Source organism: Polypterus senegalus, chromosome 9 (genome assembly GCF_016835505.1).
Source record: "Polypterus senegalus isolate Bchr_013 chromosome 9, ASM1683550v1, whole genome shotgun sequence".
Lineage (NCBI taxonomy): Eukaryota > Metazoa > Chordata > Cladistia > Polypteriformes > Polypteridae > Polypterus > Polypterus senegalus.
In genome coordinates, this window is record NC_053162.1 from 133,643,289 (window position 1) to 133,661,656 (window position 18,368).

The 18,368-nt window shown below is 37.6% G+C and overlaps 1 protein-coding gene across 2 annotated transcripts in view; it reads left to right on the plus strand.

Moving 5' to 3' along the window:
• Window positions 1–12,059: 12,059 nt before the first annotated feature.
• LOC120535828 (glucuronokinase with putative uridyl pyrophosphorylase) overlaps window positions 12,060–18,368 on the plus strand; it is a 51,141-nt gene continuing 44,832 nt past the window's right edge. The window contains exons 1-4 of one of the 2 annotated variants that reach the window (XM_039763932.1): window positions 12,060–12,252; window positions 14,679–14,785; window positions 14,879–14,923; window positions 18,015–18,168. In XM_039763932.1, coding sequence (XP_039619866.1) covers window positions 12,196–12,252; window positions 14,679–14,785; window positions 14,879–14,923; window positions 18,015–18,168 — 363 coding nt within the window. In that variant the 5' untranslated portion in view covers window positions 12,060–12,195. Of the gene's footprint in view, window positions 12,253–14,678; window positions 14,786–14,878; window positions 14,924–17,402; window positions 17,418–18,014; window positions 18,169–18,368 lie in introns of those variants that run through there. The other variant, XM_039763933.1, reaches the window with a different exon arrangement.

The window sequence follows — 18,368 nt, forward strand, 5'->3', positions numbered from 1 at the left end:
GAGTGAGTGAGTGAGTGAGGGCTTTGCCTTTTATTAGTATAGATATATATATATATATACTAGCAAAATACCCGCGCTTCGCAGCGGAGAAGTAGTGTGTTAAAGAAGTTATGAAAATGAAAAGCAAACATTTTAAAAATAACGTAAGATGATTGTTAATGTAATTGTTTTGTCATTGATATTGAGTGTTGTTGTCATATCTATCTATTTATATATATATATATTTATATATATCTGTATATATATATTTATATATATCTGTATATATATATATATTTATATATATCTGTATATATATATATATATATAGCAAAATACCTGATTGGCAGCGAGAAGTAAAAAGAAAAGGAAACATTTTAATAATAACGTAACATGATTGACAATGTAATTGTTTTGTCATTGTCATGAGTGTTGCTGGCATATATATATATATATATATATATATATATATATATACATATACACACATACATATATACATATACATATATACACATACTATATATACACACACACATATATACATACTGTATATACAACATATACATATCTACATATATACTGTATATACACATATATATACAAATCTACATATATATATCTACATATATATATATTAGGTGGGACTCGATTAAAAAATTAATCCAATTAATTAGAGGCTGTGTAAGAATTAATCTTGATTAATCGTATGTAATCGACACGAAATTTGCCCCAAATCGCAAATTTTTTTTTTTTAATTTAAAACGGTTTTAGTGGGCTTACAGAATCAAATAATAGACATGGACATGAATATTGTAAACTGAAGCTGTTTTAATTTCTGAAAAAAAAGCTTTAAACTGCATTTGAATTCAAAACAGAAACAAAAATATCATCCCTGGTTAAAATTGGGCAGACTTAAAAATAAAGTGGTAGTTTAAGTACTTTAAGTACATTTTCAGAATAGTATTGTCTTTAAATAATAATAACCAAAATTTCAACATAAAGTGCAGTTTTCTTCTTAAAAAATAAGTCAGAAACATAAAAGGTAATTTGACCAGCTTACTCTTTAAACTCTGAGTAACATTAGCCAAAATTATTTTGTACATTAGGCTAAAACAGTGTGATCATTGAACATTTTGTAATTAGATGTATTTAGAATTACTAACGGTCACGGAAGTCCAATGATCCCCAGTAAGAGCCACAAAGTCCGCTTTCTGTAATGCATCTAATTTTGCTTGCTTTTCAGTGTGCACAAAACCATGCTTTTATCAAGGCTTCGCTTCTAGTCGAAATGATCATCAGTCGTAGGAACGCTTTATTCCGACTCTAACATTTTTGTAGCTGTGATGTGTGCATCAGTGTAATGGATGTACCAGGAAATCATGCATTGACAAAAGTTCCCGCTTGCTTGGAATTGAAAGTGTGATTAAATCGTTATTTTTAACGCGTTATGGAGTACATGCATCAAGCTTCTCAGCTGTGCTTGTGCTAAGAAAGGGAAAATTTTAAAAATAACGTAACATGATTCTGCGTTAACCTAATATTTTTCATACGTCCCAAACCAAGGAGATGCGAAGGTAAAATGAATCAGGTAGCACGCGTACATAGTCAGTACACCCCTCTCGAATCGAACCTCAATGTCGGCTTAGAGGCTTAAGACTCTACAATTAGCCACAGCGTGTGGCTTGTCTATGCTAAAGTATGTATTGTAGATCGGGTATATATATACATTTATATATATATATATATACCGTACGCAGTGGAGAAGTAGAAGTTATGAAAAGAAAAGGGAACATTTTAAAAATAACGTAACATGATTGTCAATATACAGTAATTGTTTTGTGAGTGTTATTGAATGTTGCTGTCATCAAGGATTTGATTATCATTATTTCTTTCAATCAGGCTCGTATTTGTAGGATGTGTTCAAGTTACATTCCGTGTTTGTCAATCGTTGTAAAGATAAGAGGTTTCATTCATCGATTAGTTCCTTACTGCATCAATAAACAGCTCGTCTTCCTTTTATCTGTGATGTGACAAACTGCATGCACGGGTTTTTTTTACACTGTCTTCCTTTAGCAGGACATTCACTTTTTCCACCGTGTGCTTTGTTTCGCAGTAGCTGCACTTATGAATATGATTGTATGTATAAGACGCTTCATATTTTTTGCTGCCTTCTCAATTGTGTAATTCGGTTTTGTTCAGCACTCTTTGGAACTGTTGCTTTTGTCTGCGCATTGCGTCCAGTTCACGTGAGCCGCTTGGTGTTCTTGCATCGAAGGTTCCCAGCTGTACTGGTGCCATCTTGTGTAATGTCAGCTAAGACCCGCACTTAAAAGTTTCTCTCGCAGTTTCAATGAGTTTGTGCCAAACACCACCCTGACCATCTCATCTTCCTCTGCATAAGCACAGTCCTTCACCCGTGAACATTTACCGGCAGTGTTTGTATTGGATTGCCGCTGATGGGCGGCCTTATATGGGCAGGCACTAAATTACAAACGCTAGTGGCAGCCTGTCTATGAACTTAATTTAATATAAACTTACGGTTCACGCCGTGCTTTGTTTCCGCATATGCATCATTTGCTTCATAATGTTTTTCTGCCTTCTCAATTGTGAAATGGCGTTTTGTGCTTGGAGTTCTTCCTTGTTCTCTACGTACTTACGTAGGAGGCGTGATGATGTCACACGAAACTCCGCCCCACGCCATCTCCAACTCAAGACTCCATTACATTATATGGGGAAAAATAGCTTCCAGTTATGACCCTTATGCGTAGAATTTCGAAATGAAACCTGCCCAACTTTTGTAAGTAAGCTGTAAGGAATAAGCCTGCCAAATTTCAGCCTTCTACCTACACGGCAAGTTGGAGAATTAGTGATGAGTCAGTGAGTGAGTGAGTGAGTGAGTGAGTGAGTGAGTGAGTGAGGGCTTTGCCTTTTATTAGTATAGATATGTGTGTGTGTGTGTGTGTATGTATGTATATATACATTGGGCAGAAACACTATATATTTGGGAACTATATATATATATTGTGTATATATATATATATAATATATATATATATATATATATATATATATATATATATATACATCTTTTTCTACATCTATGTTTATCTTTATAATTCTTGTATCATGGTGACACAATGGTTAGCACTAACAATTTACAGTTTCAGGGAACTTTGTTCAAATCCATGTATAATCCCTCCTTGCATCAGGTTACTCCAGTGCCTTCTGGGGTTTGTTGTAGATAAGAGTTTCTAAATTAGTATTAATTAATATGTGTAGCTGTGATTTTTCCCAAAATTACTAAAGTTCAGCAGCTTCAACTCAAAAAATGGGATTCAACAAAAGCCTGACATGCAGAAATAATTCCACAGACAAAATATCTTCATTTTCAAAAGTTTAGTTAAGTTTTAAAGTAAAACAGTTCACACAAAAATAGGAAAATTAAAATAGGAAAAAGGGGGAAATTAATGTTAAGAAAAGTTCAATTCTAAGCTTAATCTTGTTATATCTCAAATCGTTACTTCAAAACGGCCAGAAAACTGTATGCTTTTCCCATTTCTAAGTTTAAAATGAGTCTTTTAAGTCCCTATGTACTGGGGACCTGTTCTAAACAACAACTGAGCTTATTATCACACTGTTTCTCAGTTACAATAAGAAGGTTCTATCTCTTGCTAACTTATAGGGGGAAAAGACTATACCATAAGTTATGACTATGAAATAAATTTACAGTATATTCTATTCAAATTAAGCAAACATTAATATGAGTTTAACTCAAAACTTTAACTTTCAAGATTGGCTCTTACATTTCCGGCCCCTAATTGGCTGTGCAGGAGCAGAGACAATTACTATGCTTTACTTCAATATGAGCCAATTACTTTTATATTAACTATTCTTTTCGAATCATTAGCAATAACACTGAAAACAAATATTTTAAAAATTTCATATTTCAATCATTGGCTGTTTCTTCAGATTGTGCCTTTGGCATCTGGCATTGTCTTGATGACTCGACCCATTACCCAGGAACTGCGAGGTGTAGCTTTATCTACAATTAAAACAACGTCTCCTGGTTCAAAATTTCTTCTTGGTGCAAGCCATTTTTGAAGTTCTTGAAGTATTGGCAAATACTCTTTTGTCCATCTTTTCCAAAACAAATCAGCAATGTATTGAATTTGTTTCCAGCGTCTTCTTGGGTATGGTTCATTTTCTGAAACGAGTTTGGGTGGTATTTCAGGTTTTGTCTAATAATAAGTGATTGGGTGTGAGTGGTTCCAAATCATTTGGGTCATCTGATGTCTTTGTAAGGGGTCTGTTATTGAGTATTGATTCAACTCTACACATCATTGTAGGGAGGTTTTCATCATGTTTGTTTGTTTAGTGTTGAATTTAAGATCTTTCTTATGCTTCTGATTTGTCTTTCCCACACTCCACCTTGATGAGAAGCTGATGGTGGATTGAAAATCCATTTGATTTGTTCTTGTATCATAGCGTCGCCGATTTTTTGTGTTCCAATTTTTTAATAGCTTCTCGTAGCTCTCTTTCTGCTCCAACAAAATTTGTTCCATTGTCTGAGCGCATGATTTTAACTTGTCCTCTTCTATCCGTAAATCGGAGTATGGCTTGGATACAAGAATTAGTGTCTAAGCTATGTGCGATCTCTATGTGCGCAGCTCTGGTTGTTAAACATGTGAAGATTACTCCGTACCTCTTGACTAGACTTTTTCCTCTTTTGACTAGGAAGGGGCCAAAATAATCGACTCCAACATTTGTGAACGGTGGTTGGTTTGGTGCTAGGCGATCTTCTGGCAAATCTGCCATTTTTTGCTCACCTACTTTCGCATTGTATCTTCTACACGTTGTGAACTTTGAAATTATTTTTCTGATAGCTAAATTCGCTTGAGGTATCCACATAGTTGCGCCCACAATGTCCGATTCATTTATGAATGTGTTGCAATATGAGAGAAGCAATATGTGAATGCTTGCGTAGAACTGCAGGATGTTTAGCTTCTTTGGGCATTGCAGCTTTGCAGAGTCTTCCTCCAACTCTTAGTATTCCATCTTGTATGATCAGGTCAAGTTTATAGATTTGACTGTTCTTTTTAACACAAGTCTTTTTCTTTAGAGCTTTTAATTCTTCTAGCAAATTCTTGCTATTGACTTAGACAGATCAGCTCTGTTTCAGCTTTAACTAAGTCATCTAGAGAAATTGGACTAGGTTTTAAAGTCTGTTTGTACCTCTTCATATGCTTTGTGATAAGTGATTTTTGTTCTTCTGGATTACTTTTAGTCTGACTGACTTCTAGTTGAAATGTTTTTCTTTCATTTCCTAAGTGCAACAGTATGTCTTTAAATTTGAGGAACCATGCCACTGCTTTCTTCAAGCGATGCCAATCTGAAAAGTAAGTGATTAGTTTGTTGATGGGTTCAGTTGCCTCCTCTATTCTTGTCATGTTAAGTGCACAAGTTTTAACTTCTGGATCATCTTCAAAAAGTGAATTGTTCAGTTGATCTGGTCTTTTCGGCCATTCACGTTCTGACTTCAATAAGAAACTTGGACCATGTCACCATGTGGTGCTTTTAAGAAGGTTTTCTATGCTTAGCCTTCTAGAAGCTTGATCAGCCGGATTAAAGGCGGATGTGACGTACCTCCATTGCGAAGGTTGTGAATGATCTCTGATCACGGCGATTCTATTGGCAACAAAATTCTTGAATCGAGTGATTTCATTTGAGATGTATTTTAGCACCGTGGTGCTGTCAGTCGAAAATGCAGATTCTTGTAAGGGCATTTGAAGCTCACCTTTAAGCATTTTGTCCATTTTTACTGCCACAACGGCTGCTGTCAGCTCCATTCTTGGAATCGTGACCTGTTCCAATGGTGCAACTCTGGACTTGCCCATCAGGAATGAACAATGCTTTTTGCCCTCTTCATTTCTTAAAACAAGATAAGTGACAGTGCCATATCCATCTTCACTAGCATCTGCAAAATGGTGCATTTGTGCTGTCTTTATAGTTCCAAACCCAGTATGTTTGAAGCATCTGTTCATTTTATAGTCTGTAAGTAACTTCAAATCATCCATCCATTTTTTCCATTTGTGAATGTGTTTGACTTCTACTTCCTCATCCTTTATTACATTTGTATGTTCATTCTTTGCTACCCAAAGCCTTCCTGCATGGAGTTTTTATGTTGTCCCTGTGGGTAAGTTTCCTCCTAAAGTCCAAAGATACGCAGGTTAGGTGAAGTGGGAAAATTAACTTGGCCATAGTGTGTTTTTGCCTTCTGATGGATGGGTGCCTTGTTCAGGGTTTGCTCCTGCCTTGTACTCTATGGTACCTGGGATAGGCTCCAGCACCCTCCCACAGCACTGGTCTGTAGTAAGCAGGTTAGACAATGACATGCCACGTTCATTCTATTAATATACAGTCATATAAAAAAGTTTGGGAACCCCTGTTAATCCGTCCATCCATCATCCAGCCCGCTATATCCTAACTACAGGGTCACGGGGGTCTGCTGGAGCCAATCCCAGCTAACACAGGACGCAAGGCAGGAAACTAATTCTGGGCAGGGCACCAGCCCCCCGCAGACCCCTCTTAATTCTTTGGATTTTCGTTTATCATTGGCTGAGCTTTCAAAGTAGCAATTTCATTTTAATATGACATGCCTTATGGAAACAGTAGTATTTCAACACTGGCATTAAGTTTATTGGATTAACAGAAAATATGCCATATGCATCATAACAAAATTAGACAGGTGCATAAATTTGGGCACCCCAACAGAGATATTACATCAATACTTAGTTCAGCCTCCTTTTGCAAAAAATAACAGCCTCTAGACACCTCATATAGCCTATGATGAGTGTCTGGATTCTGGATGGAGGTATTTTTGACCGTTCATCCATTGAAAATCTCTCCAGTTCAGTTAAATTTGATGGCTGCCGAGCATGGACAGCCTGCTTCAAATGATCCCATAGATTTTCGATGATATTCAAGTCTGTGACGGCCACTCCAGAACATTGTACTTCTCCCTCTGCATGAATGCCTTTGTAGATTTCAAACTGTTTTGGGTCATTGTCTTGTTGGAATAGCCAACCCCTGCGTAACTTCAACTTTGTGACTGATGCTTGAACATTATCCTGAAGAATTTGTTGACATTGGGTTGAATTCATCCGACCCTCGACTTTAACAAGGGCCCCAGTCCCTGAACTAGTTACACAGCCCCACAGCATGATGGAACCTCCACCAAATTTGACAGTAGGTACCAGGTGTTATTCTTGGAATGCAGTGTTCTTCTTCTGCCATGCAAAGTGCTTTTTGTTATGACCAAATAACTCAATTTTTGTCTCATCAGTCCAAAGCACTTTGTTCCAAAATGAATCTGGCTTGTCTAAATGAGCATTTGCATACAATAAGCGACTCTGTTTGTGACGTAAGTGCAGAAAGGGCTTCTTTTTCATCACCCTGCTATACAGATGTTCTTTGTACAAATTGCGCTGAATTGTAGAACGATGTACAGATACACCATCTGCAGCAAGATGTTCTTGCAGGTCTTTGGGTTGCCTGTAACCATTCTCACCTTCCATTTCCTGATTCTATTCCTTACAGTTGAAACTGACAGTTTAAACCTCTGAGATAGATTTTTGTAGCCTTCCCCTAAACCATGATACTGAACACTCTTTGTTTTCAGTCCTTTTCAAAGAGTTGCTTTGAGGATCCCATGCTGTCACTCTTCAGAAGAGAGTCAAAGGGAAGCACAGCTTGCAATTGACCACCTTAAATACATTTTCTCATGATTGGACACACGTGTCTATGAAGTTCAAGGCTTAACAAACTAATCCAACCAATTTGGTGTTGCAAGTAATCAGTATTGAGTAGTTACATGCATTCAAATCAGCAAAATGACAAGGGGTCCCACAGTTTTGCACAGCCAGTTTTTCACAATTGATTTAATTTCATACAACTAAATACTGCTTCACTAAAAATCTTTATTTGGAAAACACCCCAGTACGCAGATGTTCCAAGGAAATGAAAGACAGACCACTGTTATCTTTTTTGTTGAAAGTAAATTATTATGCAGGTTGAGAGGGGTTCCCAGACTTTTTCATATGACTGTACTGTATTATTTTGTAATACATTTGTTATGGTGACATTTATACTGTGTTGTGATATGTGTTAACTGCGGTGGGCTGGCGCCCTGCCCAGGGTTTGTTTCCTGCCTTGTGCCTTGTGTTGGCAGGGATTGGCTCCAGCAGTAACCATCCCCTGTAGTTAGGATATAGCGGGTTGGATAATGGATGGATGGATATTAGTTAATTTAATTACAGACTGGCCCATTAATATTAGCCATTTTAAACACTTTCATCATTTGAAAACAAATTCCTATGCTTTTAAAAAAATACTCAGTATCAGTAATGGAAATCTGACACATAAAATACTTGTATCAGTATGGATTTCAAAAACAGTGGCATTGCCCATCCCTAATATTCACGCTAATTCGAGACAGAGGCTGAGGGCCGAGGGAAGGGGAAATCGAGCCGTCAGGAGTGGGGAGACAGGCAGAGACCTCCTCACTGTCCTGTTTCACTATTACATGGGCGGAGCCACGGGGACGGCTAGTGTTATATATACAGTGCATTCGAAAAGTATTCACAGCGCATCACTTTTTCCACATTTTGTTATGTTACAGCCTTATTCCAAAATGGATTCAATTCATTTTTTTTCCTCAGAAGCTACACACAATACCCCATAATGACAACGTGAAAAAAGTTTACTTGAGGTTTTTGCAAATTTATTAAAAATAAAAAAGCTGAGAAATCACATGTACATAAGTATTCACAGCCTTTGCTCAATACTTTGTCGATGCACCTTTGGCAGCAATTACAGCCTCAAGTCTTTTTGAATATGATGCCACAAGCTTGGCACACCTATCCTTGGTCAGTTTGGATGGGAAGCGTTGGTGCACAGCCATTTTAAGATCTCTTCAGAGATGTTCAATCGGATTCAAGTCTGGGCTCTGGCTGGGCCACTCAAGGACATTCACAGAGTTGTCTTGAAGCCACTCCTTTGATATCTTGGCTGTGTGCTTAGGGTCTTTGACCAGCTGAAAGATGAACTGTCGCCCCAGTCTGAGGTCAAGAGTGCTCTGGAGCAGATTTTCATCCAGGATGTCTCTACATTGCTGCAGTCATCTTTCCCTTTATCCTGACTAGCTTCCCAGTTCCTGCCACTGAAATACACCCTCACAGCATGATGCTGCCACTACCATGCTTCACTGTAGGGATGGTATTGGCCTGGTGATGAGCGGTGCCTGGTTTCCTCCAAACGTTCACACCAAAGAGATCAATCTTTGTCTCATCAGACCAGAGAATTTTGTTTCTCATGGTCTTAGAGTCCTTCAGGTGCCTTTTGGCAAACTCCAGGCGGGCTGCCATGTGCCTTTTACTAAGGAGTGGCTTACGTTTGGCTACTCTACCATACAGGCCTGATTGATGGATTGCTGCAGAGATGATTGTCCTTCTGGAAGGTTCTCCTCTCTCCACAGAGGACCTCTGGAACTCCGACAGAGTGACCATTGGGTTCTTGGTCACCTCCCTGACTAAGGCCCTTCTCCCCCGATTGCTCAGTTTAGATGGCCGGCCAGCTCTAGGAAGAGTCCTGGTGGTTTTGAACTTCATCCACTTACGGATGATGGAGGTCACTGTGCTCATTGGGACCTTCAAAGCAGCAGAAATGTTTCTGTAACCTTCCCCAGATTTGTGCCTTGAGACAATCCTGTCTCGGAGGTCTACAGACAATTCCTTTGACTTCATGCTTGGTTTGTGCTCTGACATGAACTGTCAACTGTGGGACCTTAAATAGACAGGTGTACATTTCCAAATTATGTCCGATCAACTGAATTTACCACAGGTGGACTCCAATTAAGCTGCAGAAACATCTCAAGGATGATCAGGGGAAACAGGAAGCACCTGAGCTCAATTTTGAGCTTCATGGCAAAGGCTGTAAATACTTATGTACATGTGCTTTCTCAATTTTTTTATTTTTAATAAGTTTGCAAAAACCTCGAGTAAACTTTTTTCACGTTGTCATTATGGGGTGTTGTGTGTAGAATTCTGAGGGAAAGAATGAATTTAATCCATTTTGGAATAAGGCTGTAACATAACAAAATGTGGAAAAAGTGATACGCTGTGAATACTTTCCGGATGCACTGTATATATATATATACAGTATATATATACTCTAATTATGCAGATCCAGAGGAGATTCTTCATGTGTTTAGTTCGCACACTTCTCGATGGTCTGCGATTTTTCAGGCGATTTTCTATGTAATAAACTTAATAAGTTATAGCATAATGAAAATTGCATAATTACATCTGGACCACCCTATATATAAATATATATGTATATATATATACAGGGGGTCCTCGGGTTACAACGTCTCAACATACAATGTTTCATGTTTACAACACTCACTCCCATAAAAACTTTAAAAACTTGAGACTTGAGAAGGAATAAAGGTAAGGATTTTTTTACACTCATTTTTTCTGTTCCTACAATACCAATGAGCTTTTCCTTTTTCTGTGGCTTAGTTGTGTTTTTAAGTTCTAGATTATGATTTTGCAAATGTGTTAGGATAGGTAAGCGACTTAGGCTAGGGTGTGTTTCGACTTACACCAAAATTCGGGTTACATCACTGTTGTAGAAACAGAACTGTGTTGTAACCCGAGGACCCTGTATATATATATATATATATATATATATATATATATATATATATATATATATATATATATATATGTGGATTGGGTGGATAATGACCACCTGGTGCGGCAGGGGGGGGTATAAAGCCTACTTTTTTAGTTAGTCAGTACTCCTCTGAAGAAAGGACCGTTGTCCTGAAACGTCAGGAGATTCATCTATTTCGTCTTGATTTCCTAGGAAAAGTAGAGAGAAGTTGTTATATATATATATATATATATATATATATATATATATATACAAGGATTTCACTTTGCAATTAATTAAAAATTAAATAAAATGCACAGTGAGTTGAGTTGAAATGTGTTAGGGCAATACAATGCACACACACTCTGCCACTTCAATACCAGCAGGCAAGTTCAAGGTGAGTTTCTAAGTTTTTAAATGTATTTTTTAACCAAAAACTAAAAACTTTAGTTAGTCCTTCTGACATTTGCATAAAGAATTGTGTGTTGGGAGTCAATTGAGGAACAATAACTCCAAACAATAACAACGTTGCCTTATTTGTCCAGTGCCCTGGGTTCAAGTGCAGCTCTTTGTCGTTGTTAATGTAGAGTCTGAACATTCTCCTCCTGTCCTACACATTCTGGATTTGTTGGTTGCCAGTTCCAAATATTATTGGTCGTGTGTAGATGCGTGCGTGCGAGTGTACGGAGACGAACAAAACCTATGCACAGGGCTGTCATCATCAAGTCCTTCCGTGAGAACTCTAAATCCAAAGAGGACTGTTTCATTTATGTTAGGTAGAATGAATGCCCAGAGGGGACTGGGCAGTCTAATGGTCTGGAATCCCTACAGATTTTATTTTTTTCTCCAGCCGTCTGGAGTTTTTTTTTCTGTCCCCCCTGGCCATTGGACCTTACTCTTATTCTATGTTAATTAATGTTGACTTATTTTGTTTTCTTATTGTGTCTTTCATTTTTCTATTCTTTATTATGTAAAGCACTTTGAGCTACTGTTTGTATGAAAATGTGCTATATAAATAAATGTTGTTGTTGTTTACAGCTCAAACCCCAACCATGAACTGGACTGAGTGGATATGAGAAAATTATGTTAAACATAATGTCTATTATGTGAAACAGCCACAAAAAAAATCCAACAAAATCGCCACAAAGCGACTTGCGGTGTCAGGAATCGAACTCCGTACAAACTAGGCATTGACAGAGCCCGTTCCGCCCAAAAGCGTGGAAGGGAAATCCATACACATGATTGGGTAATACAAAATGATTGTCACATTCTCCGCCCTTCTTCTATAACCCAACACTCTTATAGGAGTGCACGAAGGAGGGCAGGGCGCCATATGTAAATTTAAGATTTGTACAGGCCACGTTGCTGCCTGAACGTGGCGTGCTCACTAGCAGTTCTCGTATAGCTGCAACCAGTGGCTGGATAAATTCCCGCCCCTTCAGAAATCCAAACAAAACTCACGTCCGGTGGTGTAAACTGAGGATCTGCTAACGTCCCACAATGATTTGCATCTTGCTGGTTGCAGGGCACGGGACGCTTCTGGAAGAGCAAATAAAGGTAAAAGCTGGGTGGATGTTGAAAGCGTGTGATCGTTTACTAGTTGGAAGCAGCACCGACATTTGGCCTTGGTTAAGAACATGCAGTGTCCAGCAGTCATTCGGTGCTGTGGCTAATTTCTCCAGCACCGGAGTCAAGATACTACAGGACTTTACTTCAGATCAAGGAAAAGCAGCTTTTCAGTTCATTATACGTGTTTAATTTCTGATGTAAAAGTCAATTCGAGACGGTTAATATTGAGAGGTTTGCTCCGACTGAACTGTAAGAAAAAATATAGAAGAAATAAGCTGTTACACATGTAGAACATTTGGGACGATGATGGAGTGTCATGCGTGCAGCTTGCTCCATCTTGCGGTCATTCGTTTCGGTGTTTTTAAGTTCAGTTTAGGAGTACTTGACTGTGAATGCAGGCTCTCGTTTTAAACGATTTCTTTTTAAGTGGACCCCTACCTTAATTAAGCAAGTTATTATTTCGTAGTTTCTGTGTTGTACATTCAATTCAGAAATTACAGAATTGGGTTTGAAATTTTTATTGAAATGATGCATGTTAGACGGTGAGAATTTTAGTTATTTTCATTATCGTAAGGATCATCATTTTAAGTTTATCAGGTATTCTGGTTGCCAAAATTTACTATTTATTTACTACTGAGCACTAGAGGGTATGACACTAAAGTGACTGCAGCTTTTCCCAATGCCGTGTCCTTTGCATTGGCGTCAACTCAGCATATCGTTAATTGTAATTTTTAGATGAAATTTAACAATGAGTCCCAGTTAGAGGTAAAATTACTCTCTGATTGTAAAACTTCGAAACAAAAATATGAAGCCTAAAAGACCCAAGGATCAAATTTGAAACCCTTTGATTTGTTTGATAGACTGAAGACCTTCAAGCAAGGTTGATAAGTGTCATAAAACGGGTTTTGTGCGAGTTAGTTTGAGAGATGGACTTTGTACTGGTCTGTGTGGAAAATGACTCCTTTAGAACATTGCATGTAATCATACTGCTATTAGTGCTACTAAAACAGTGCAGTTGTTGATCACGCTTATTGTTTATAACAACTTTTCCTGCATGCATTACTTTCTGCAAGTTTAAACCAAACATGGTTCTTCATGCTTCACTTGACACTACTTTTGATACGGTGATATTTGTTTTCTCAGTCATCGTCCAACCCGCTATTTTCTAACACAAGGTCACGAGGTCTGCTGGAGCCAGTCCCAGCCAATACAGGGCGCAAGGCAGGAACAAACCCCGGCCAGGGCGCCAGCTCACCACAGGACACACACACACACACACACACGGGACAATTTAGAATCGGCAATGCACCTAACTTGCATGTGGGCTGTGGGATGAAACCCACGCAAGGAGGACCCGGGAAGTGAACCCAGGTCTCCTTACTGCAATGCAGCAGCACTACCACTGTGCCACCGTGCCGCCCTATTTGTTTTGTATAACTAATATTTTTTTTACACAGTGTTTTAGGAAAGTACTTGCAACGAGTTAGAAATAATTTTTCTTTCTCTTATATACTAAAAACTGAAAGAGTAGTTCGAATTACACAAAGAAAGCTACATATTCGCTTGCCTGTTAGCTCCTATCAAACTTGTGTGACCTTTTTAAAGCTGGTTTAAAAAATATATTTTATATATTAGCAGAGCTATTTAGGCTTTTTAAAATCTCCAGTGATATGTTTATTTATGACACGTGTCCTTGTTAAAGTATTTCCCCACATATTAACAATGTATCTAAAATACTGCATATAAAAGTGAAAGGTGTTAATGAAAGTAAGCAGAATTTACAGTGCCCTAATTTGAAAGTTAATGTAATGGATGACTGCGGTGGGCTGGTGTCCTGCCCAGGGTTTGTTTCCTGCCTTGCACCCTTGTGTTGGCTGGGATTGGCTCCAGCAGACCCCTTAACCCTGTAGTTAAGATATTTGGGTTGGATACTGGATGAATGTAACGGATGAATTAAAATGGACCAGATGTTTATTATATATAATGTTTATTATATAATGTTTATTTTAATATGTCCCAAAATCCTGACATAAACTAGGAAATCAAAATGCAGTGGTGGAAGTGACTTTCTCAGAGCTCCACACATCTGTTAAGGCTGAATCAATTCACTGCCTGTTAGGTCCCAGTGAGACTATTTGGACATACATTTATTATGCAAATAATGATGCTAGGCCTCACTACCTGGCCATTTCAGTTTGTCTTGGACAGCTTCCCTTTTATTAATAATAAACACTAAGTAATAAGATGTATAAAAACAAACCATACTCCACACCTGCTGAGCTGCTGGTAGAAGTTGTAAATGACTTGGGGGCCAGTTGAGAGTGTTTTTCAAAACTGTCAGATGGTATTATTTTAGTTAACTGATATGTTGTAATTTGTAGATATATATTACTGTATATGACTTCTTTTTTCAGAATGACACATCAGGCCTATACAGACACTTAAGTGGAATTCCAAAAGCCCTTCTGCCAGGTCTAGGGGGAAAGAAGATTTTAGATTTCTGGTGGGAAATCGTAAACACGTATGTATTGCTTATCTTTCTGTTCCCAGGTAGCATTAATTATTCCGTATACACTAATGATGCACTGTACCCTAATGCGTTTCTTTTCTGTAGGAGGCAGCTGTTCAGTGAAGTTTATTTGGTCACAAATGCTGACAAGTAAGTGCTTGTTTTTTCAGTTCATGTGTTACTCTTGATTATGCCACATATTTATCGTATCCATTTGGTATCGTCATCTAATTGTAATTTTAACTCTTTAACATTTGATGGGTTTTTCAATCTTCCACAACATCTTAGTATGGATTAATTCTGGGTTTTGATTAGGCCATTCTTCAATTTGTGTGTTTTTTGGATCACTGTCTTACTGATCGATCCATCTGCAAGTTTTGTCTTTAGCACATGTTCCCCTGAAGAATCCTCTGCAGAGTTCCGTTTCCTCAGTGATGGCTGGTTATTTGAACCAAAACACACTACTGTGCTTGGCCAATGAAATGAAGGTCTTACTGTTGAATTCAGATTTTCATCATGTGTAATAAAGCACATCATCCAGAAGTGTCTACTTTTTGACTTCTGTGTCTATTTAAGATAATTCCAGTACTTGTGAGGAAAATCTAGAGGCTGTTTGGCAAATGTAAAGCAAGCACTGGTTCTCATTATTAGTGAGAAGTGTTTACATTTACTAGTCTGTCATCAATCCAATTTCTAACTAGTGTCTTCTGTTTGGTGTAATTATAAAACCTGATCTTAGTTGGCGAGAAGAGTAGCCTGTAGGTACAAAAATGTTATTTAAAGGTTATTTGTGACATATTCTGATAAGAAGATCAGTCTTTAAAAAGACTAACCATTTTCCCAAGCTTTATTTATTTAGCAAATAATGCCTTCACAAGTTGTAGAAAATATGGGAAACATTAACTTCCAAATAAAATTTCACATGCAGACACTTTTTTATGGTAGTTTCCAGTTGGACCATTTAGACAAATTTGTTACACAAATGGTGATGCTAATCTGTCATCTCATTTCATTGCACAGCAAAACAAATCTGCTTATACATAATTTTGGTGATTTACATGGTATTTGTAGAAAAGATACCCAAAATGCATTTCTTTTAGTTTTTCTGACCACAAAACAAATACAGGTAAAATTCTGTTACAATGAACTGCCAGGGATCTAAAAAATATTTTGTTGTAATGACATTCTGTATTTGTCACCATAGTGCTTTCTTTATCTTGCGTCCAGGCATTTGCAATCATTTCAATAGCTTCTTTCGTGTTAATTTTAATATTCTTCTGTCTACAAGTTATGCTGACATTAATTTTTCTCGGCATCTCCTTGTGATAATACATTTTCAGGATGTGAATGATGCCCAAATCCAATGGCTGAAGCACTGCTTTGCAATTGGGTTGGAGAAATTCAACGCGAACATTATCTAAATGCGGAAACGTGTTGTGTGCAGCACAGTTATCAATCGGAAGCCGAATCATCGTTTTCTTCATTATTGTAAGGTTTCTGAACTCTTTTGGGATCCCTAAACCCCAGCCCAACACTGAAGTGCGTCCCGAAGTGCGATTGCCGCATCTGCATAAGATTGTTTGTCCTCTGCCAGGGCAGGGCAACAGCAGGCTCACAGTGGTGCAGTGAGGCGCCACAGAAGCGAATTCTGAGATCTGCCACTCTCCTATAAACGGACACAGCAGTCCGACAGGGCTGTGACCAGGTTAGTGGCCAAGTAATACTGTTACCTGCATTTACAATGTTCCTTGCATCACCCATTGAAATCTTTTCTGTTTGCTTTGGTGAAGAGCCGCAGCAGAGCTGTGAGCGTGCTGTTGCTCCGGCAACAGATAAACAGTCTTCCTTTCGGGACGCTCTTCGGCATGTCGTCCAGTTGGGGGAGGTCCCAAGGGAGTTTAGAAACCTCACATTTTCTTGAATGAGTGCCACATTAATAGGAATGCTTCTTGAACGAGCATCACTTAACCACATAAAAACAGCTTTTTCAATGTCTTCATATGCAGCAGTTCACATACATTTGCAACCCGAGATTTTTTTTTGCCACAATTGAGAGCTGCAAAAATGTAATTTTTTTTTTTTCTTTTTCTAATATGAACTGTTATAATTTTTCAGTGTCTGCCGTCTCTATAGTAGAGTGACAATGAGTTAAATTCCAATAGATGTTTTTCAAATGTTGACAAGCGATAAGCAAAAGGTATCGCTGAAAACCACCAAAAACAAAAACGGCAAAAAAACAGTACAAGGAAAGTTCAAAGAGAATTTTTTTTTTTTTTTTACATTGTTTCTGTTTGGGGATCGTTGTGCACAACTGAGCTGCGACCACAGAACTAACTGCTCTGTGACTGATTCATTCAAGCATTTCAAGGTCTTTTGGGCACTTCGTTGTAATGAAAGTATCTGCTGAATCTACTTCATAGTAACAAGATTTCTATAGACTTGTGACATATGGGGAAACTGTCGGAACCATAAAAATACTTTGTTATAATGAAAATTTCGTTTTAACAGAATTTTACCTGTAGTGCTAATCTTGCTTCATTTACAAAGGATGGAACAGAAAATTTACAGTGACCTAATGTAATGCAAGTGAAGTGAAGGAAAGTTGTGATGTCACAAATGGCAAATCCTGGAATTCTTTTAGCAGGTGAATTTATCACATGGCTGTTTGGTTGAATGGAGGCTCAGTGACCTAAAAATTATTAGGTAATTTTTTCCAGACTCACCGATATCGGAAATTATTTAATTTTTTTTTGACCCTAGTATTACTGTAACTGGATTGAGTTAATGACACGTTTGTACTAAATCAGGGTAAAAATTTCATGATATAAGGTGAATTCTGGAAAGATTAGAACAGATGCTTACTATTCACAATAAAAACATATGCTTTAAGTGTAAAAGGTGATTTTATAGTCTTGTTTATATAAAAAAAAAAAAAAAGAGTAAACATTGTTGAAGAGAGAGTTTTAGAAAGAGTATATTATTGCAGCAGGTTGTGATCAGTGATTTTGCAAGAAACTGAAATAAGCAGGTGTCCAGGATGGGAAGTTGGGTGTAGAGTTAGAAAAGGTGAATTGAGTGATACCAAACAATGTAAAAGAATAAGGAAGTTATTGTTTTTTGAGAAAAGTATGGAAGTAGTGAGTGAGAGAGAGAGAGAGGAGGAAATTTATAAAGTGTTTTTTTTTTTTTTAATTTTTTAAAATTTTTTAATAAATATTTACTAAATATTTTTACATTACAGGTTCAAGCACTATGAACGCTGGGCTACTGCTAACAACTTCCCAGTGGAGAACATCATTAATGATGGCACAACCACTTATGAGAAAAGACTAGGAGCAGTAGCTGACCTGGAACTAGCAATTCAGAGTCGACACCTTCAGGATGACATTATGGTGGTAAGAATGTTTGAAAAATAGTGATAGAATTTATTCTGGCATATTGAATGCCACAGTAAATACATCGTATAGACTAGTGGTTAAATTGTTGTTTACCAACTTAAACTTACATTGATTATGTTTTAAATCTGAGGAAATCGTGTAACCCAGTTGTAGAACTGTGAGAATAGATTGCACTGTAATTTACAATTTCATAGTAC